The following is a 22,548-nucleotide window of genomic DNA, read 5'->3' as shown; positions in this document are numbered from 1 at the left end:
GAAACTGAATCTGAATGAACATAATCTTAAAGCCACTCTGGCCTATTTGCTCTGCAATTTACATGCTTTAAAAATTCATTGAAGCTTTTTTAATATTAGTAGGCTGCAAAAGACTTTGCTTTACTTTCCTTTTTTTTTCTTTTTATAACAAATTTATGCTCTTGTAATTGTTATTTATGAATTAATATTAAAATATGGCTTGTGTTTTAATATTTTATGCATGAAATTTATAGAGATAATGACTGTAGAGACATAGTATTGCTGAGTGTTTTCATTATGATATTGTTTTATATTATAAACAATCTTTGGGTCTTATGGTTTATTATATTTTATGACTGAAGAACTATTGATTTTAATCTACATTATTTCTCACAGAATTAGTGAGAAATGTACAGTTGCTCAAAAAAAGAATGATAGCATGGTACTGTATAGTTCCTTACAGAAACACTTTTCTGAGAAACAACTGAACCTATAGATTTAATGTTTGTTGTGGGTATCCACAGGGTTTGTACCTACATAGGAAGTGAATTATATTTTGATAATAATTAAAATTAAATCTGGTAAAATATTATATGCAAGGAACATACAATACCATGTACTTATTCTTTGTTTGAGCAACTGTACATTTCTTATAATGTTTGAAAGTAGATGGCCAGTATTTTGTAATCGGAGAGCTTTGTCGTAAACTCATGGGAGAACATTTTGCTGAATATTTTCTATTGCTCAGGCAGGTAAATAATAAGACACTGCTTTTTAGCATCAGTCATGTACCTAGAAAAGTTTTTGGAAAAAGAAAATGCCACTGTACAGCTTCTGGTTGGCTTCCTGTTGAATTTTCTTTGCCATATTTATGATTTCTCTCCAAATATAAAGCAGAGGCTGGCTCTTACAACATTATCGAAGAGAGACTAACTGCTGTACCCATCTACAGTGGATTGCAAGAATCAGGTTATTTCATAATAATAATAATAATGCTATTGCTTTACGTCCCACTAACTACTTTTACGGTCTTCGGAGACGCCGAGGTGCCGGAATTTAGTCCCACAGGATTTCTTTTACGTGCCAGTAAATCTACCGACATGGGGCTGTCGTATTTGAGCACCTTCAAATACCACCGGACTGAGCCAGGATCGAACCTGCCAAGTTGGGGTTAGAAGGCCAGCGCCTTAACCGTCTGAGCCACTCAGCCCGGCCAGGTTATTTCAAAGAAATTGCAAGTTGTCTTACCATCTTATAAGTACATCACTGGAAATCAGAATTTCAGAGATTTGGTTAATCAGAGGTAAATGGACACAGGCAGGTCTGGCAAAAAAAATCATTCTCAAAGGGTGTTCAGTCATTGAGCTTATCTGTAGAGGCAACACAGTGTATCGCTGAAGAGCCTCTCTGTACCGTACACCAATTTCATTGTTCCACCACTTGGAGTATGGCGGAACAGCCTACTTGCAACTGTGAAATTCAAGCATACTAAGTAGAGTTGGCCATGGAAGAAATATCTCAACCTACTGAGTTTCACCCTGGCAGTAGACTGCGCTTGTCCCTAGGACTTGTTGGTGGTCATGGTAAAACAGACACTAACAGGGAACTGAAGCCATTTGAGCTGAAATGGGTAGTCGCTAGGAATTGGAGAACTATATAATTATATATAAAAGTCATTGTATATACGTATGTATCTACGTATCACATCTCCTCCTAAACCACTGAAGCAATTTCAACCAAATTTGGTAAACGGGTGACTTACTATCTGGAGAAAAATACTGTGGGTATATGACACCCCTAGCAGCCCTAGGGGTAGGGGTGGGGAGAGGGCGACATATAAAAAGAATCTAAAATAGTGTCCAATCCATAGTTTTTGGGATTGCTGAGATGAACAGCGGCACTCGAGATGTTGTTTAAGTTCACATTCAGCTACTGTTAACGTGGGTTGGTTGGGGGGGATAGAAGGGGTGGGAAGGAAAATGTTCCAAATAACCAAGATTATGGATGTATGTGTGCATGTTCCAGCATAACTTTCAATCAAATTTGGTGCTAATATTACTTACTATCTGGAAAAAGTACTGTGGGCGTAAAAGATCCCTAGCATCCCTAGGTAGGAGGTGAAATGTAAATAATTGACCTGACCAATATTTGTGTAGAATCCATAGTTTTTAGGGTTGCTGAGATGAATTGTGACACTCTGGATGCCATTTAGTCAAAGCACAGCCCCATGAGCCTGGGGATGAAAAGGAGTGAAACAGGAAACGTCCAAAATTACCAAGATTATGGATGTTTTGTATGTATGTTTGAGCACAGCTTTCAACTAAAGTTGGTACACATAAGACTTACTATCTGGAAAAAATACTATGGAGGTAAGACACCCCTAGGGCAGGGGATGAAATGTAAAAATAATTTTAAAAAGGACCTATATCAATGTCAAATCCACAGTTTTGGGGGGCTCTGGATGCCGTTTAAGTCAAAGTTTATCGAAAGGAATGTATAAACTGACCAAGATTATGGATGTATGTGTGTACATTCCAGCATAGCTCTCAACCAAACTTAGTATGTATATGATTTACTATCTAGAAAAATGTACTCTGGGGTAAGACGACCCTAGCATGCTTAGAGGGTGGGGTCACTGAGATGAGAAGTGACAATGCGGATATCCTTTAAGTCCAGGATCAGCCCCCAATGATATAGGGTGGTGGTGGTGGTGGTGGTGGTGGTAGGAAGAGGTGAAAAAGAAAAGGTATAAAATGACCAAAATTATGGATTTATGTTCCAGCATAGCTCTTAACTAATCTTGGACTTACTATCTGGAAAAAATGCTGAGACTATAAGACACTCCCAGCACTCCTAGGAGAGGGGGTGGAAATGGGTTTAAATTCAAAAATAGAAAACTTCCGATATTAATGTACAATCTATAGTTTTCGGGGTCGCTGAGATGAAGAATGACACTCTGGATGTCCTTTAAGTTTAATTTTAGCTCCCATTAGGCATAGGGGGGAGAAGGGGTGGAAAAGAAAATGTCTAAAATCACAGAGATTATGGATGTATATATGTTCTAGCATAGCTCTCAACCAAATTTGGTATACACATTTTTATTATTTTTTTTTCTGGAAAAAATACTGTTGGGATAAGACACTCCTAGCACCCCTAGGGGCAGGCGCAGAAAGGGGTGAAATATAATAATAATAATAATAATAATAATAATAATAATAATAATAATAATAATAATAATAATAAAATAGAAAACATCCAATATAAATGTAGAATTCATAGTTTCCAGGGTAGCTGAGATGAATAGTAATACTCCAGATGACATTTAAGTCCAAGTTCAGCCTCCATTAGCATGGGGGTTGAAAAGTGGTGAAAAATAAAATGTCCAAAATGACTGAGATAAGTGGTGATTCTTCAGTTTTTGGGGGTTGCTAGGCTGTTTGGTGTCAGTTCCAGTGACAGCTGGAATCATGTACATCATATCTATAGCGCGATGCACAAATATGTAGTTATAACTTACTCTTATTATTTATTTGAAAGGTCAGCTGCTTCCCAGACAATCTGGGCTGTCATAATGACAAATTTTAATGTGAAACTAAATAATTTCAAACTTAAAATTAAACACATAAAAATAACTCTAAATCTACAAAAGAGTTTTTGTAAAAATCAATCAATTTGACAATAAAATCTACAAATATTCACTTCAGACAGGTAATAATTTTTAATTGAAATACTGCGGGGGGGGGGGGGGGGAGGTATGACACCCCTATTACTCCTAGGGGTTGGGGTGGGGAGGGGGTGACATGTACAAACAATCAAAATCGACAAATGTTAGTGTGGAATACATAGTTTTTGGGGTTGCTGAGATGAATAGTGACACTCTGGATGCTGTTTAAGCCTAAATTCAGTCCTGTCAGCATGAGGGTGAGAAGGGGTGAAATAGATTATGGCCAAAATGATCCAGATTATGGATATATGTGTATGTATCAGTACAGCTCTCAACCAAACTTCGTACACATATCACTTACTACCGTATCTGGAAAAATACTGTGGGGTTACACACCCCTAGCAACCCTCGGGGGACTGACATGCAGAAATAACGGGAACCAACCGATAATGATGTCGAATCCATAGATTTTGGGGTTGCTGGTATGAATTGTGGCATTCTAGATGCTGTTTAAGTATAACTCCAGCCCCCACTGTCATGGGCATGAGAAGGGTGAAAAAGAAAATGTCGAAACTGACCAAGATTAGTGTTGAATCCACAGTTTTCAGGGTGCTTAGGCTGATTGGTGACAGTTGCCATGACAGTTTGAATTGTGTGCATCATATCTATGGCATGACACACAAATATATATATAGTTATCACTTATTTTTATTATTTGTTTGAAAAGATCAAGTACTTCCCAGACAATCCAGGCTGCCACAAGGCCAAAGTTTAATTAACGTGAAACAAAATAAGTCTAAAATTAAAACTTGGAATGAAATGCATAACAATAAATCTTAATATTCAAAACAGTTTATAAAAGCAATCAACATCACGATAAAGAAATCTACAAAAATTTGCTTCACACATAATTAACAGGTAATACAAATCGTAAAAGTAAACATTCGATAAAGTACCTGGGCAGCCAGCACTGGGTAATACAGTTAGTATGTTATAATTACACTCTCCTACCCCATACCCAGTGAGAAAAACTACCTCTATTACAAACATGTGTGACATTTGCGCTCATAGTTGCTTGCATTTGCACACCTCAGAGACACTCAAGTTCTTTAGCAGCTTGGGAACTCTGAGCTTGAGTGTGAGCTCAGGAGCAGTCAGCTGAGGAGTGGTGGCAAATCAAGGAACTGCTGCTGTGTCATCCTCATTCATTGTAGTGTTTACAGATTATTATGTCTTTTCCTCAGCCTGGAAGGGGGAAAGGACAATCTTATTGAAAATAATAATAATATAGTTAGAAAAATTAAATACAATGATTTTGCAAATATTGAAGTATTCAAACTCTTTAAGCCTTTTCAGTCATAAAATTACCAACATTTTATCTTAACATGGCAGCAGGCTCATCAGTTTAACTAAAATGTCCTAAAGAGCTGGAACACTTCAACAATGGTGTTATTATGAAAATGAGACTCTCTCTATTAGGATCGTTGAGGACAAGAGTAAACCGAGCAAAGTGTACTGGAAAGAAATAATAATCTACCCATTGAATTACATCCTACTAACTATTTTTGTGTTTTCTGATATGCCATGGTGCTGAAATTTTGTCCCACTGCAGTTATTTTACATGCCAGTTGATGCATCAACATGAAGCTGGCATATTTGAGCACTATCAGATACCACCCGATTGAGTTGTGATCGAACCCTCCAACTTGCACTCAGAAAGCCAGTGCTTTCCCATCTGATCCACTCAACTGGCCCTTCTTGATATCTTGGCTGGCTTGGTTATTGGTTGGGTAAACAGAAAAGTAAAGAAAAGGAAGAAGAAAAATTAGTTGCATATGAATGCAAATAGAATTAATGAACACGGACACTTTAAAAGACTGACCAATTGCCTCTTCATCTTCTGGCAGAACAAGAAGATTCGTACCACTTGGCTGACAGATACTGAGAAGGACATGAAAGAAAGGAGTTACATAGGCAGAAAATATGACAATACTGGTCAAAGATCAAAGCCCAACAGTTGAACAAGCGTGGTCCAAAGAAGGCCCATTTGAACCAAGAACAAAAAGAAGAAGAACATGGACACTTTATAGACCAATAAATAGATGCAAATTAATTCAAACAGCCAATCAAATATCACTGATTAGTTAGGAAGAAGTATTGAAATATGTATTATGATCAATCCCACAAGTGTTCCCAAATCTCAGACCTGCTGGTAATAAGACCACCCCTTGTGATGTCCAAGGGAATGACTTGCTTGAAGAATAAGCAGGAAAGTGAAGAAAAGAAAGAAAAGAGATTAGCTGTATAAAAATGCAAATGGAATTCCCAAATGTACTTTAGGTAGTTTGTAGACTAATAAAGAGGCAAAAAGGAAGCTAAACAGCTGATCCGAAGTCCCTGATTAGTTACAAAGAAGATCTTTCATAAAAGTTTGTTACATCAGCCAAATACGAACATCAGTCGATCGGCAAACTGCATTCATAAGAAAGAACTTTGGTGCAAAGGAGAGGGAGGTGAGTGGGGGGCATGTGATTTTTAATGAATTGTTTTTATTTAATCAAATTGAGGTAAACTTTGGTAGTTAAAAGAAATACAACTGTTTGTGTATATTATTGTAAGCTCCAGGGAAGGGCATGGATGTTAAAGAGAAATTTTATTGGGTTTATAAAGCTATAGATTTTAAAACTGCACAGAAAAGCTACTGGCTCTCAAAAAAGTATACCAGAGCGAGGAAAGAAACAATCTGCCTATAAAAAGAAATAGTGAGAAATATTTAAGGATCATTGCTTCCCTTGTTTAAAATTTATATTGGCTATATGAAGTTAGGACAATGCAGAAAATAAAATTTAAACATCTTTCTTATTATTTTTTAAAATGTATCTGTTGATATGCTGACTGACCAATATTTGTTTATATGTATCATTATTAAAGCTTTCAGAGCTACCTAAATAATTCTTAGCATTACTATTTAATTATGTAATACTGATTATCTGTGTTGTTTGCATTACAGTAAATTGCTCAATCTTCGGGCGGAAAAAGAAGCAGTATAAGGACAAATACCTGGCTAAGCATAATGCAGTTTTTGACCAATTAGATTTAGTTACTTATGAAGAAGTTGTGAAGCTTCCGTGTAAGTATTTACACTAATTATTTATAAGTTACCATATTTTGATGTTTGATTATAAATATTTATTTTTGATAAAGAAGTGGAAATAATTCATTTTTTGACCAATCATGAGTGACCTCTTTATTGAACATAGTTAACGCTTTTAGTTTTATAAATGCAATTTCATTATCTTGCCATCTTTAGCATTCTCAGATTATTCTTTACTGTCTCAACTTTCTCAATTTTCTTTTATGTTCCATATCATGAGTCTTCATTACTGTACATGGCTTTCAGGGTACTTTACAATGCAATTGATGAATTGTGAATAAAAAGAAGAGAAATGTTATAAATAATAATAATAATAATAATAATAATAATAATAATAATAATAATAATAATAATAATAATAATCAATCTACGAAAATAAACCAATTCAGTCTTCTTGCTGTTCTTAAGGAGATGGATAACAACACAAATTATATCATTGAATAAACTCTGACCAGCTCCTATTCACAAACAAAATTCATGGGGGGAAATCTCTAGATTCTAGATCAGAGGTGCTCACGCTGGGCATTCCGTCCCGCTGGCGCCCAGCACTGTAAGTGGGCAGGCGATGAGTGTATACTAGTCAACCACAGTGAAGTTGTGGCTACGTCACAAGCCGTGAAGGTTGGGCGAAATTCTCCCAGTCACTCTCGATCTCTGCTGCTATACCCCAGTTTGAAATGGAGGCAGAAAATAATGAAAGAAAGAGGGCAGAAATCAATGTCATTTTCAATTTACGTTGTAAGAAATAAGTTACTGTATTTACATTCATTGCACTTTATGCATTTTCACCGGATACAATAAAGAGTTAGGCCTACAATCTCAAATATTTTGTAATGTACATAATGAATTACATTTTAAGAGGTGCTTTAGGAAGAGATCTAATATAATATGGAGTTAAGGTGGATAAGCTGCTGCTTGTGGTTGTTTGGGATTAAACTATCTGATAAACTCACCAACAATCCAATCATGCTTACCAGGAATAAAATCAGTAAGGTTATTTATTTGAAGGCATACTGTACTGTACCCGCTCAAAGCCTGAGTCCCAACCAGCATTTATCTCAGGGGGTGTTACGGTCCGAATCTATCACAACTAATAAACAATTTAAAAATGTATGAAGATATAAGATCTCCAATAAATGTATGGGCTCCATCCAATCAGTACAACAGGGTTGAACGGGGCACTCTAATCATTAACTTTAAGGCTCATCATAAAAAAACCACACAAAAATATATTAAATCAGATCAAAGTGAAAAATTGGAAGGCTCCTTCCTAGGAATGGGGACGGATATTTAAATGGTCACCAAGGGTTTACTATGCTACAAGAACAAGAACCTGGAACTGTTTTCCTTGCAAATGCTAAAGGAGCATTTTATTTAAGATAAAATTTTAACACATAACAAAATCCGTTGACCCGTATTTTGCCGGTAATTTGGCAAATCATTCCTGAAAATTTCACATGATATTTTACACTTTTGACCACCCATCCACTTGGGTGGTGGAACCGTTGATTTCTGAGGGTTTCAATTCGACCCTTGTGAACACAATGACCTTTTATGGTCATGGACCATTTACCTGTTGGCCAAGTGAGCGCGATCACATGAATCATGTCATCGCCTCCACTTTTATTGAGATGAGACCAACCCAGGATAATACAAAACTCTCTCCGGGTTCCTAACCAAGATATGTTAATCGTTAACTGAAGGAAATGCAAAGAGACTCTAACCTAATGGTCCAGATGTAGGGATTTGCCATCACTTTACAAATAACACATTTAATTATTTACAACAATTTGACATTATTGCATTATTTTGCCAGCTGACTTCCCTAGTATCAGTCATCGTCATCATTTAAAATAATTTAAAAATGTTAATTTTATTATTATTATTATTATTATTATTATTATTATTATTATTAGTTAGAAAATTTTATATTTTAAATTCAGTTCCCACCATTATTATTATTCTCAGAAATAATATAATAAATTCTTCTTTAACTTCTTATTATTATTATGATAAATTAATTTCACTTGTTACACGGCGGTTAACTATTATTATGTTTAATGCATAACCCTTTACAATTCTGATCTAGTTTGGCACTGATCAAACAATTAAAACATGATTTACTTGGATTCTTCTTCTTCTTCTTCTTCTTCTTCTTCTTCTTCTTCTTCTTCTTCTTCTTATTATTATTATTATTATTTTTTTTTTTTTTGAAATTTTATATTTTAATTCCCAGTCTTTAGAATATAGTCACATTTATTAAATCCCAATATGAACTGTCAAGCTCCGAATTCACATCAGTCGGGACATAATAACAGTATTCGAACCCGCAACCTTATTTTCGTACTGCCATTAATTTATGGGAACACCCTGTCCTCCCAAGACAAATCTCAAATCCCATGGCACCTCGTAGTTGGGCAAATACATCCAATCTCTGCAAGTGCTAAATTATTCCTTCCTTTTCATTTTGAAGTCCATTTATTCCACTGGAACTCTTCAAAACATTTAATTCACTAATTAATCTTCGGTGTGTGGACTCCCATGCCACTCATTACACCGAAATCAGCATATTATATCGACATAGGCCCCAAGATCCATCTATTTCTTCATCAACATCAGTACATCTCAATTTCATCTCATGCTGGATTTTTGTCCCGCACGACTTCCAACATCAAAATTGAGCTCAAACCACTCTGGGCTTTCAACGTAGCATGACCATCATATATAAGTGCCTCTATCGCTTTTAAACAAATATTTATGATTATAATGGAGTCCAAAAATGTTAAGTCAACCATTTATGTTAAAATCAAATTTACTGCCTGAATTAAAGTCTTCAATGCCACATGTTATCTCCACATTGAAATTACTTTAACTTGCAATCATTCTATCACTAGGCCCATGCCTTTATTCACAAAGCATTATTATTAAACACTCATTTATACATTAACCCTGTTCATTTAACACTCTGATACTTCTACTGATTATTATATTTCTGTCCACTGGCAAAACTTTGCGGCACAAATAATCATTGATATTTACAGACAATTCATTGGACTTCATTCCGTCCGACAACAATTAAATTCACTTGGCAACCCTCTACCTCTGGATAATCCTACAACATGCCTTAATATCTATAAAGTTTCCCATATCTGAAAAAGAACACATTTGAGCACTTCTAAAATGAATATTAATCTTATCTTTACGTGAAAAATGCTCCTATATAATTACGAACAATCAAGCACTTGAACAAACACATCAACCCTAATCTACTCTATTAAATAATCAAATTAATGATGAGGGCTTGATCTAATTATGTACATATTAATTTGTCCCTTTGTCTATCTATCTTTGAATTTACATGAGCCGGAAAGCGGCTCGTTTCACAATCAAGTTATCATATTGAAAGAATATGATTTCCTCCCACTAACGTTAGCAATATATTAATGGATACTCATCTTAGCCTTGTAGTTTGCTAAACTGGACGAGGAGCATTGCCCCCATCCAAGTTTAGCACTGCATCCTACTGGTATTCATGCCAGCTTGAAGAGGTAATCCTTGACACTTTTTAATATTATACATTTTAAATCTTATAAAAACAAATAACTTTTTGCACTTGGAATAATTTTCACTCTAAATTTAACACATAAATATTACACTCTTGGCTTTTTATCTAGCCCACTTAATGTAAATATACATTCTTCGTTCCTTCCCCGGACACTAGGATCATGGGATACCTTGGTATCACCTTCAACGGCCCGGCGTGCACTTGATTCTCCCGTCTCACGTTCGCGTGGCTGACCAGGTATCAGTGACTGTTCACGTGGTAAAATTACGTCGAACACCTGCGACCGTTCTCACGTAACTTACTTCCTATTCTTGATATGAGAATCTCATACTCCTATCCGTAGGTTTTGATTTAATGAGTTCTGTAAATATTCAAACTCCTGCTAGTAGACTGTTCAAGACTGTAATACGAACTAATTCACCTCATGTATCGCTGTGCTATGTAACATACTAACACCTCAAACAATATTCCACGAGTGAGTACACACACGTACTTGCGTAGTAACGGCTCCGACAATTCTCCACGAGTAAATCTGCACCCTGGCATAGTAACGGCTTGAACAATTCTTCACAAGTCAGTTACTTCCGTCTCCACGACCATGTATTTATGTTCATCTCACCCCTCCTCTGAGTTCACAGGAGGTCATCTCAAGGCACGCAGTTCCAATATCCTCATATGGCTATTTGCGGCCCTGCCAGTGGCTTAAACTAGGGATCTACTGATGTAATTATGTTATTATAGCCTCTGTGCCAATTCTCAAATAATATCGTTCGCTAGTAATTAATATAATTGTGAATTTAGCTCCCATTCCCCGGGCGGGGGATTTTGCGCCATTTGTAGCATCTCTTGCCTGCAGCCAATCAACAAATAGCGTCCACTGAATTCTCAGAATTACGCCAGTCAATCTCCCTCAATTAATAATTTTTAATAATTATTATATGGTTAGGCTTCTAAATTTCACCTTATCTCAAATTTATAATCCATTTCCTTCTATAAATTTAATCTGTGGAGTTGACGTTGATAGAGCTTCTTACAATACGAAGTTGTCGGGACTGCTTCTGCCCAGTGAATTTTACGATTGGTCCAAACTTATTCGGGACTGAGAAGTTTCATATTTTTTCCTTTAAGTACCAACCGTGCGCCTAGCCCTCATTTGGTTCACTGGAGTTCCCCTGATGTCATTTCTAGGAATCCTGCATGTACGTTATTCCAACTATAACTTCGCCCGCGGCTATGAAACTTTCCATTGACTTAGAAATAACTCTACCTTTCTGCTTTTCCCCTCGTCACAATTTCTGAGAAAACTAATTCTACTGGCCATTGTATTTCTTAATCTTAGAGGAGATATCAGTCTGTGGTAGGTTTCACCATACCATTCGAACTGGCCGACATTTACAATATATAAAGTAAGGTATTCTTGCTTCTGAAAATGAAATATATATTCCTCAATAATTAATTACAATTGAATGATGCCTATCACATCCCCACCAGGGCGCATTACATCTATCTGGTAGATACATTTACATTGCTGTTGTACTTTAATCTTGGATAGTAAAAATATATGTCCTCACTCGTGATGAAACTCCCTCTCACCATTTAGAGGTTAACTGTATCACCAGACAGCTGTTAAATTTTAACTACTATTTTTAAAAATTCAGTGAACAGGAAAAGTCACAACTCTATAGCACCGTGCAAAATTATTGTTGCATTATGTAATATATTATATTACCTTTTGCTTAATGAATAACGGGAATTTTACTTTTTTCCTTTAAATGGAAGTACTGTCATTCCCATCCAAGGAATTGTAAATCGTAGCTTGTACGCTTAAACTCTGTATCTTTGTAGACTGTAACATAAAAAATATAACGTGTCAGTTTTCTTTGAATGAATAAATATAAGAAAATAAAACTGACTGTTTATATCAAGTGCAGTATAAATCAAACCAGAATATCTTGAAAAGGTCAGTTTTGTTGTTGCAATTATAGAGTTTTATTTTAGATAATGTATCCCAATCAGCACTTCGCTGAGTAGTGGAGGAGATCTTCTTAATCACAATCGAACTTCAATGCTCCTTCGCTTCCCTGCAAATTGTGTTCACTCTCCTGCTTCACTGTGACGTATGCTTTCTATGTAAGCTGTCTGCAATTACATCACGCCAGCCCGAGCCCGGCTGCACTGGGCTAGCCTCTGTTCTAGATCCTCTGACATTGAGATTGGTGTCTGTCAAGGGTTTCACTCATTCTTTTCCACTGTGTTCTTGAGAAGGTCATTCGTATGTGGAGAAACATACTACCCAATAATGATAATAGGCTGGGCACTGGATTCAAAGCAGTGAACATCAAATCCCTTGCTTTTGCAGATGATACAGTCATAATGGCAGATGACTTCAACATTGCACACCACCAGGTTGAAACATTACAAGAAGTAGCAAAAGCTGTAGGTCTCCAGGTTCGTTTAAAAAAAAAAAAAAAATTGGAAGTAATGTTATCTGATCATCGTAATACCACTGCATTTCTTGATACCAAGTATGGAAAAATTAAATGTTGCATTTATTTTATCTTGGAGAGATCATTTCCTTTAATGGATCAGAGAAAAAAGCCCTTAAATATTGGTCTTGATGGATGAAAACCGCTTTTCACCTCTGCAAACCTCTGCTAAACAGTCCAGATCAATCTCACATCTGGCCAAATATCACCATTACACCACAGTAGTATGTCCTGAAGCCTTATATGCTGCTGAATGCTTGGCCCTTGCTCACTTTGGCGAGATAGGTGAGATGGAGAGGATCAAAATGAAAGAAAGGAAATTCCTACAAAAGATCTATAGCCACCATCAAAATTCTGAAGGGTAATTGCCACCTGAGGTCAAATGTTGAGTTCTAGTCTAAATTTGTAAAGCTCTGACTTGTTATGAGGAGCCGTCATCTTATGTTTTGCGATCTTTTGTATCAAATATCGAACACCAGAATATCTCAAAGAATTCTTGATCTTCTCATGACTTGGAAATGTACCACTCCATGGGCAACTGCAGTGAGGGAGGATTTGGTCAGTGGCTCTGAGACACTCAAGAAAGAAGTAAGTTCAGAACCTACGTACACTGGATAAAGGATCTTCTGGAGAGAGAAGATGACACGGCACAAAGTGGTCAAAAGAGCAAAGAACTACATTCTCCATTAAAACGAAGGAGTACTGGAAATCCAGAAAAGCAGACAAATGTTAACCAGCGTCCTAAGAAGCTGAAATGAGATGTTAAGAAGTATATTATAATAATTTTAAATAATAATAATAATAATAATAATAATAATAATAATAATAATAATAATAATAATAACTATAAACTAAAACTGTGAAATGAATAACATATAAATGACATAAAACAAAGGTCTTAAGTATAAAAATAGCCCTGGTGAAGATCTTTCATAATGAATTGAGGTATCTGACGGATATAAATAATTGAAAGGGTAATATCTAATGGATATGAGTGAATATTTATTTTGGATCAAAGTATGAAATGTAATTTGCATCAAACCTAAAAATATATTTGATACAATTTCACTTACAGACATTAATTCAGTGTTAATCTTCATAATTATGAGAAATTTTCACTCCTTTTAATGATTGAACTGTGTTCTCTCTGTATATGTTATTTGTAAAACATATTTATTGTAAATAACTGATATCCAGTGTAAGTACTCTCTTATCTTAGCTTGCACACAATATTTCTTTTGAGTTGGCTATTAGATAATAGAAAACTGTCACTGATTGCTAGAAAGGATCCAGTTTAGTGAGAACTGCATCAAGATGTAGTTCTTATTATGGAGGTGAATTAACTGACAATATTTATGTAATCACTAGTGTCTGATCCAGCATTCCAGAGGAAGACGTTAGTGCTCTTAGGAGCCCATGGAGTTGGAAGAAGGCATATAAAGAACACGCTCATAGCCAAAAATCCCGACAAGTACGCGTACCCAATTCCACGTAAGTAATGTATGTTTATTTCATTGTTTTGTTGTATATGCTGTCTGTTGTCTCAATAATGGAACCATGAAGATTGGTTCTTAAACAGTTCTTTAAAAAGAAGCATGGGTGAGATTCAGTCAAAATCAGTATCATTCTATGATATATTAAAAGTATCAATGAACTATTTTTGTTTTAATTGATTTTCATTGCTAAGGTAATGATTTTAAATGATGCACAGTTACATAAGCCTCCAGAATTAAAATGAAAGTATCATCCTTTAAAAGCACATACACAGTAAAACTTGTCTTAAACAGACCCTCTATTAAGCAGAAACTTGCTTTTAATGCAAAAATATCTTGTTCTTTGACTTGGGCATAAAATGTAATGCAAACCATCATAGATTATATGGAAACTGTGAAATTTTCCTAATTGTCTTTACGTCACAGCGATACAGATGGGTCTTATGGCGATGATGGGACAGGAAAGAGCTAGGACTGGGAAGGAAGTGGCCATGGCCTTAATTAAGGTACAGCCCCAGCATTTGCCTGGTGTGAAAGTGGGAAACCATGGAAAACCATCTTCAGGGCTGCCAACAGTGGGGTTCGAACCCACTATCTCCCGAATACTGGATACTGGCCGCACTTAAGCGACTGCAGCTATCAAGCTCTGTCAAATCCTTGTGAATTGTTTAGCAAAATTTTAACCATCATCATATATATAATATTGAAGGCTAAGAGCTCTATTCAGGATCAGAATTCAGGACAGGTGTCTGTGAGAAATCGGTACGAGTCACTGCAGGTAGAACAACAGAAAAAAATGAGGAACAGGGAACTGTTGCTGAAAAATGTGGAAGTAGGAAGAAAGGAAAAGGTAGGAAAGGGAAATGTAGAACAGAGGATAGGAAAAGACAGGTGGAACAGGGTCACAGGAGGGGAAAAAGGGAGGAGGAAGTAGCTTCTGCAGCAGCAAGGAAAGATAGGGCTGATCAGGAGGGGAGGGGATCAAGTGAGGTGGGTAGGGTTGAGGCTGTGGTCATGGGGGATTCCACTGTTAGACATATGGGGAAAGTTTGTGGAGGAAAGGGAATCAGGGTAGAGTGTTATCCAGGAATTAGGTTAAGGCAGATTTTGAGGAAAGTAGAAGAGAAGGATGAGGGAAAGGAGAAGATGGTAGTGTTTCATGTTGGTACCAACAACATAAGGCAAGCAGGTATAAGTACCAACATAGTTGGGGATATGTGGGATCTGGTAAATGCAGCATGGGTGAAGTTTAAGGAAGCAGGGATTGTTATCAGTGGAATACGGTGTAGGAGGGATACTGACTGGAAGGTGATTGGGGATTTAAATGAGACTATGGAGTGGGTATGTGGAAAACTGGAAGTGAGATTTCTAGATCCTAATGGGTGGGTAGGAGATAGGGATCTTAGCTCAGATGGCCTTCACTGAAAAAGCAGTGATACATGTAAGCTAAGAAATCTGTTTAGAAGGGTTATAGGGAGGTACATTCACGGAAACGGGGTGGTCTAGGGAGCGGTGATAAGGGTACAGGGATCTGGAAGTCAATTAGGGATGACATAAAAATGTTAGTACTGAACTGTAGAAGTATTGTAAAGAAAGGAATAGAATTAAGTAATTTAATAGATATATGCTTATCAGATATTGTAATAGGAGTTGAATCATGACTGATAAATGATATAATGGATGCAGAAACATTCTCACAGAACTGGAATGTGTATTATAGAGATAGGATGGGAATGGTAGGAGGGGAAGTATTCAGTCTAGTGAAAGAAGAATGTGTAAGCTACGAAAAAGTTGAAGATGACAAACGTGAAATTCTAGGTGTAAGGCTCAACTCTAAAGATAATAGGCAACTTGATGTCTTTGGAGTGTGCAGACCAGGAAAGGGTAACACTGATGCTGATTCAGAATTATTTGATAAGATAATCAGCTATGTGGGGAACGTTATGGAAAGGAACGCGATTGTAGCAGGTGATCTCAATTTACCAAATGTCAGTTGGGAAGGTAATGTGAATGACAGGAAGCATGACCAACAAATGGCGAGTAAGTTAATATGGGAAGGGTAGCTGATTCAGAAAGTGATGGAACCAACTAGAGCGAGAAATATTCTGGATGTGGTGCTGGCAAAACCAGTTGAGGTCTATAGAGAAACCGAAGTAATAGATGGTATTAGTGATCAAGGAGCTGTTCTTGTAGTAGTTAAAAATAAAGGTGAAAGAAAGGAAGGTATTAAAATTAGGACTATTAGGCAGTTTGATATGGCTGATAAAATAGGCATGATCGAGTTTTTAAAAGGTAACTATGACCGGTGGAAAACAGTAAATAAAAATGTAAACTGACTCTGGGATGGGTTTAAAGCAATTGTTGAGGGATGTGAAAATAGGTTTGTACTTTTAAAGGTGGTAAGGAATGGTAAAGACCCACCGTATTATAATAGAGAAATAAAGAGATTAAGAAGGAGGTGGGATTGGAAAGAAATAGAGTTAGAAATGGCTGTGGAAGTAAGGAGAAATTGAAGGAACTTACTAGGAAACTGAATTTAGCAAAGAAGTAAGCTAAGGATAACATGATGGCAAGCATAATTGGCAGTCATACAAATTTCAGTGAAAAATGGAAGGGTATGTTCTGTATAGGTACTTTAAGGCAGAAACAGGTTCCAAGAAGGATATGTGAGGATCTTCAAAAGTATTCAGTCAGCAGTATCTAAAGATTGTTGGTTACAAGGATAACGTCCAGATAGAGAAGGTGACTAATACTAAAGAAGTATTTAAATTTACCTATGATAACAATGACATTTACAGTAGGATACAAAAATTAAATACCAGAAAAGCAGTTGGAACTTAAAGGTTTGGGGGATATACTAAAGACAATGGGTTGGATATAGTACCATATCTGAAGAACTTATTTGATTATTGTTTGCATGAAGGAGCTATACCAAATGAATGGAGAGTTGCTATAGTAGCCCCTGTATATAAAGGACCTCTCTAAGTCATTTGATAGGGTAAATCATGGAAGACTACTGGCAAACATGAGTGCTATTGGACTAAACAGAAGAGTGACTGAACGGGTGGCTACATTTCTAGAAAATTGAACTCAGAGAATTAGAGTAGGAAAATCTTTATCTAACCCTGTAATAATTAAGAGGAGATTTCCTCAAGGCAGTATTATTGGACTTTTATATTTTCTTATATATATCAATGATGTGAGTAAAGAAAGAGCCTCCATAGCTCAGGCGGCGGTGCACCGGCATCTCACCACTGGGTTTCGTGGTTCAAATCGTGGTCCTTCCATGTGAGATTTGTGCTGGGCAAATCGTAGGCAGGACAGATTGTTTTGCGGGTACTCCGGTTTTCCCTGTCATCTTTCATTCCAGCAACACTCTCCAATATCATATCATTTCATCTCGTCTGTCAGTCATTAATCATTGTCCCAGAGGAGTGTGACAGGCTTCGGCAGCCGGCACAATTCCTATCCTCGCTGCTAGATGGGGGCTTCATTCGTTCCGTTCCTGACCCGGTTAAATGACTGGAAACAGGCTGTAGATTTTCATTTTCGCATTAGTGAAGAAGTGGAATCAGAGATAAGTTTTTTGCAGATGATGTTATTCTGTACAGGATAATAAATAAGTTACAAGATTGTGAGGAACTGCAAAATGACCTCGTTAATGTTGTGAGATGGACAGTAGGCAATGGTATGATGATAAACGGGTTAAAAGTCAGGTTGTGAGTTTTACAAATAAGAAAAGTTCTCTCAGTTTTAATTACTGCATTGATGGGGTGAAAGTTCCTTTTGGGGATCATTATAAGTATCTGGGTGTTAATATAAGGAAAGATCTTCATTGGGGTAATCACATAAATATGATTGCAAATAAAGGGTACAGATCTCTGCACATGGTTATGAGGGTATTTAGGGGTTGCAGTAAGGATGTAAAGGAGAGGGCATATAAGTCTCTGGTAAGACCCCAACTAGAGTATGATTCCAGTGTGTGCGATCCTTACCAGCATTACTTGACTCAAGAATTGGAAAAATCCAAAGAAAATGGGTAATTTCTGACAAAAGAGTAGTGTTACAAAAATGTTGCAAAGTTTGGGCTTGGAAGATTTGGGAGAAAGACGAGTTGCTCGACAAAGTGGTATGTTCTTTTAAATGTGAAAAATTTTATTGTGTGTTATTTTCCACCTATTCAGTACAATCAATCATAAGATAAAGGAACTTTTTAAATCTTGTTTAAAAAATGTTTTATCTCATTTCAATTTTACCAATGTCTATTGTACCATATATGTTAATCACTTTTTACTTTTGACCAAGGCATTAGACCTTTAGCATATTAGGTGTTTTTTAATTTATAAGAATTTTTTGATTATATCATAGCTAAACAGGTACCTGTTTTTGGTTCTGAGGCGATGATAAGGCTGATGATGCCCTTTAAAAGGGGCCTAACATGTCCCATGTTCATAGTTTATCGAGGAAAGAACATTAATCTTATGATTGATTGTACTGAAAAGGTGGAAAATAACACACAATAAAATATTACACATTTAAAAGAAGTTTTCAGTACGGATTAAAAAACAATGAATTTTACAACTTGCAATAAGTAGTATGTTGCGAGCTGTCAGTGGAGAGATGGTGTGGAATGACATCAGTAAAGGTATAAGTTTGAGTGGTGTGTTTAAAAGTAGGAAAGATCACAATATGAAGATAAAGCTGAAATTTTAGAGGACAAATTGTGGCAAATATTTGTTTTTAGGAACGGGAGTTAGGGATTGGAATAATTTACCAAGGGAGTTGTTCAATAAATTTCCACTTTTTTGCAATCATTTAAGAAAAGGCTAGGAAAACAACAGATAGGGAATCTGCCACCTGGGCAACTGCCCTAAATGCAGATCAGTAGTGATTGATTGATATATGAAGATATAGATCCTATAGTCAATATCAATCTGGAACTTGAAAAAATGAATTTCATTTCTTGCAATCGTACATGTATTCCAGGGTCTCTGATGCAAAGGAGAGTACTGTATATTGTACAATAAATTCATTCTTTCACATTTTCTTTGGTTTGCTGGGTATTTCGCTCAACCAACTGGACTACCTCGACAATTACTTTCTCTAATCTGTCTTTCATCCTTGGAATTCACCACCTATAATCCAGTAATTCTTACTAGAAGAAGGAGAAGAAGAAGAAGAAGAAGAAGAAGAAGAAGAAGAAGAAGAATTGAGTGCAGATTGAAGATGCCATCAGAAGTTTAAAGGAGCTACAGGAATTTTCCCTAAGAAAGAGTTATTTGATAGACATAAAGCTGGGCGACTGCCCTAAATGCAGATCAGTATTGATTGATTGATATGCTTGGAGTAATTTCTGAAGCTAAAGTTTTAGTGGAATGTCAGGTAATCAAGAGTGACTACCCAGTACTGCAATTCAGAAAACTAGATCTGAATGCTGGAGGATGTACTCATAAAAAAAATGTTAATTTAATTCATCCTGATAATGTCTGATGTATTTTCAAGTGTCTAGTGCGATTATGTAGAGAATGATCACTAATTTCTGGTACACTTTCATTAAGCAAAAACAACTGCTGCAGCTTAGTGGTGGAAAATTCCTCTCAGATCCTTCTACTATCCTCATTTCTTTTTCATTATATTTTTGTGAAGTAATGCCCTTGATGCAGGAAATTGCAAACAAAGTTTTCCCAAATATTCTTGGCAACTTTAAAGACCATCAGCGGCATAATGAAAGTGCAATTCTAGCACCTAAAAATGACAGTGCAAATAAGATAAATTTCCAGGTACAGGATAAACTTCCCAGCTCCATTGTGATGTACAAATCTATCAATACTGTTTTAGAGAGCAAACAAGCTGTAATTTATCCCACCAAGTTCTTGAATTCTTTGGAAACTCCCGAAATGCCACCACAGAAGTTAATATTGGAAACTGTGCACTGGAATAAGGCTATGTGTGGAACAACTAATGCCAGATGTAATAAAGGTGACTGTATTAATAGGCATTGCTAAAGGAGAAGATATTTTTATTCCACACATTCCTATGATACCCACTGATATGTGTTTTGATTTTGAGTGATTGCAATTCCCAATACGACTTGCATTTGCAATGACTATAGACAAGGCCCAAGGTTAGTCACTCAAGGTAACAGGCATAAACTTGGAAATTCCATGCTTCTCTTGTGGTCAGTTATATGTTGCATGCTCAAGAGTGGATATGTCTAAACATTTATACATTTGTGCACCAGCGGGTAGAATAAAGAATATTGTGAATCCAAAAACACACAAATAATAACTTTGCTACATTGTCAAAATATGTTTGAGCATTTGATGAATCAGAACTCTTTATTTGTATGAAAAATGAATTACACCAACATTTATTATATGTTTTTGGGGGTATTAATTCATGTAAAGACGTTTGGCCTTTCTGCCTTCCGTTCACTTTGCTTAGGATAGAATTGTCAGTGTTCACAGAAGATACATTATGAAGATTATATTTAAGGGAAAAGTTTGCAACTTGTTATAGATCCATTTCACCTTAACTGTGCCACGTGCCACTATATACAAATGATCCCATGTCCCTGAAAAGTTTGGCCAGGCAAGAATGATGATATCAAAAAAATGCAAGTATATTGTCCTTACCAGCCAAAGAAGCCTGTTGTAGCTGAACATATTATATAGAATGATCATCCAGTTCATTTTTGATGAAACAGAAATTGCAAAACGCCTAAATAACTTTAAAAAAAACGTATCACCTTACTAGCCTGGTGTAAAACTTCAGAATTGACAACACTTACTGATAGGCTTAGGACATCAAAGGTATGAGCACCGTGTACATATTGTGAGGGTTAGATATCTTTGATAAGACTGGAAAGGAAGTGGGGACCATAATACTAGATTCTCAGAAACTAAGTAACTCTAAGGTAAACAGAAAGTGTACATATGACCCTGTGACATATCATTTCGAAGTGTGTACAATATAATTTGATAAGATATGTACTATTTCATAAGGCAAGGGACCTCAGGAAATTTGGAGCATTTGTAATCATTAAACAGGGTGAAGTTGGGTATGACAGCTAATATGCTATAAAATACATTGAGTCATTGATACTCTCCACAGTAGTTCTTTGGTTCTCAATTTCAACTGATCTGTTGTTTGATATGGAGGGACAAACTTATTAGACACTATTACATTCGTTCTAAAGACATACTCGTTTAATAATATTCTCGCAGTTCACACCCAATTCATGTAACATAAACTGTTGCATAATTTGATGTGTCCAATGGAAAATTCTGTATTTTATAGACATATATGAGGAGCATTTGACAGTAAATCATGGTTTCACCCTGCTGCCTCCAGCAGCGGCTCACACAAATTATTTTTCAGATGCCAAAAGTATTTCATCACCAACCAGTATCTGCATTCCAAGCTGATATTTGTCAGCATGGATGGTATATAAATTTAAATTTTCTGTCTGTCAAAGCAAGAAATATAACACTTAAAACACTATAACATACCTGTAAAAGAACACATTCATAACAGATGACATGTTTCATTCTATAAGAACATCCTCAGATTCTATCAAATCACTTTTAAACATATGTACATATGTACTATATTGTTTATGTTGCATAAACTTGTCAGTGATTGTGAATGGGTGACATGAACAAGTGTGATAAATTATATGAATGTTGAAAATTTGAGGAAGTTTTCTTTACTTAACTTACATACAGCTCTGGTTTCACCCATCTATTATCTCCAGTGTTCTTACCTGGACTGATTTCAGGTCGTTTGCTTCTATTGTGGCTTGCTAACACAAACTTGTGTGTATGGGAGGTAAGGGATGGCAAAGAATGGGCAGTATGGGGCTCTGTTCAGTGGTGGAAAAGAGAGAAAGCGGGGGTGGGGTGGGGGGGAGTGGTATGTATCTATAGCCTATTTGTCTTTATGTTGAGTAGAAAATTAATGCATGTTAATGATTTTTGGAAGAACTTAATGTGCAGCAATGAATTAAAGAGTACTTAGTCTGACTTCATCTTTAATGATAAAATAATAGCTTACTATACTGTCCCGTCTGATAGGCCATTGTCTAAATTCAAAGAATTTAATACAAATAAGTACTAGGTCACACTTATTCATATCACCCATTCACAATCATTGACAAAGTTATGCTACACAACTTAAACAGTATTGTACACATATATACATATTTA

At 36.2% G+C, this 22,548-nt stretch overlaps 1 protein-coding gene across 1 annotated transcript in view; it reads left to right on the top strand.

The window, feature by feature from the left end:
- Nucleotides 1-22,548, top strand: part of LOC137497032 (peripheral plasma membrane protein CASK-like) — a 439,399-nt gene that overhangs the window by 339,790 nt on the left and 77,061 nt on the right. The window contains exons 8-9 of the mRNA XM_068225518.1: nt 6,654-6,773; nt 14,217-14,339. Of these exons, the coding sequence (XP_068081619.1) occupies nt 6,654-6,773; nt 14,217-14,339 (243 nt within the window). The remainder of the gene's footprint in view (nt 1-6,653; nt 6,774-14,216; nt 14,340-22,548) is intronic.

The sequence above is a fragment of the Anabrus simplex genome, chromosome 1 (assembly GCF_040414725.1).
Source record: "Anabrus simplex isolate iqAnaSimp1 chromosome 1, ASM4041472v1, whole genome shotgun sequence".
Classification (NCBI taxonomy): domain Eukaryota; kingdom Metazoa; phylum Arthropoda; class Insecta; order Orthoptera; family Tettigoniidae; genus Anabrus; species Anabrus simplex.
The sequence above is the reverse complement of the archived record's forward strand: the minus strand, read 5'-3'. Positions and strand labels throughout refer to the sequence as shown.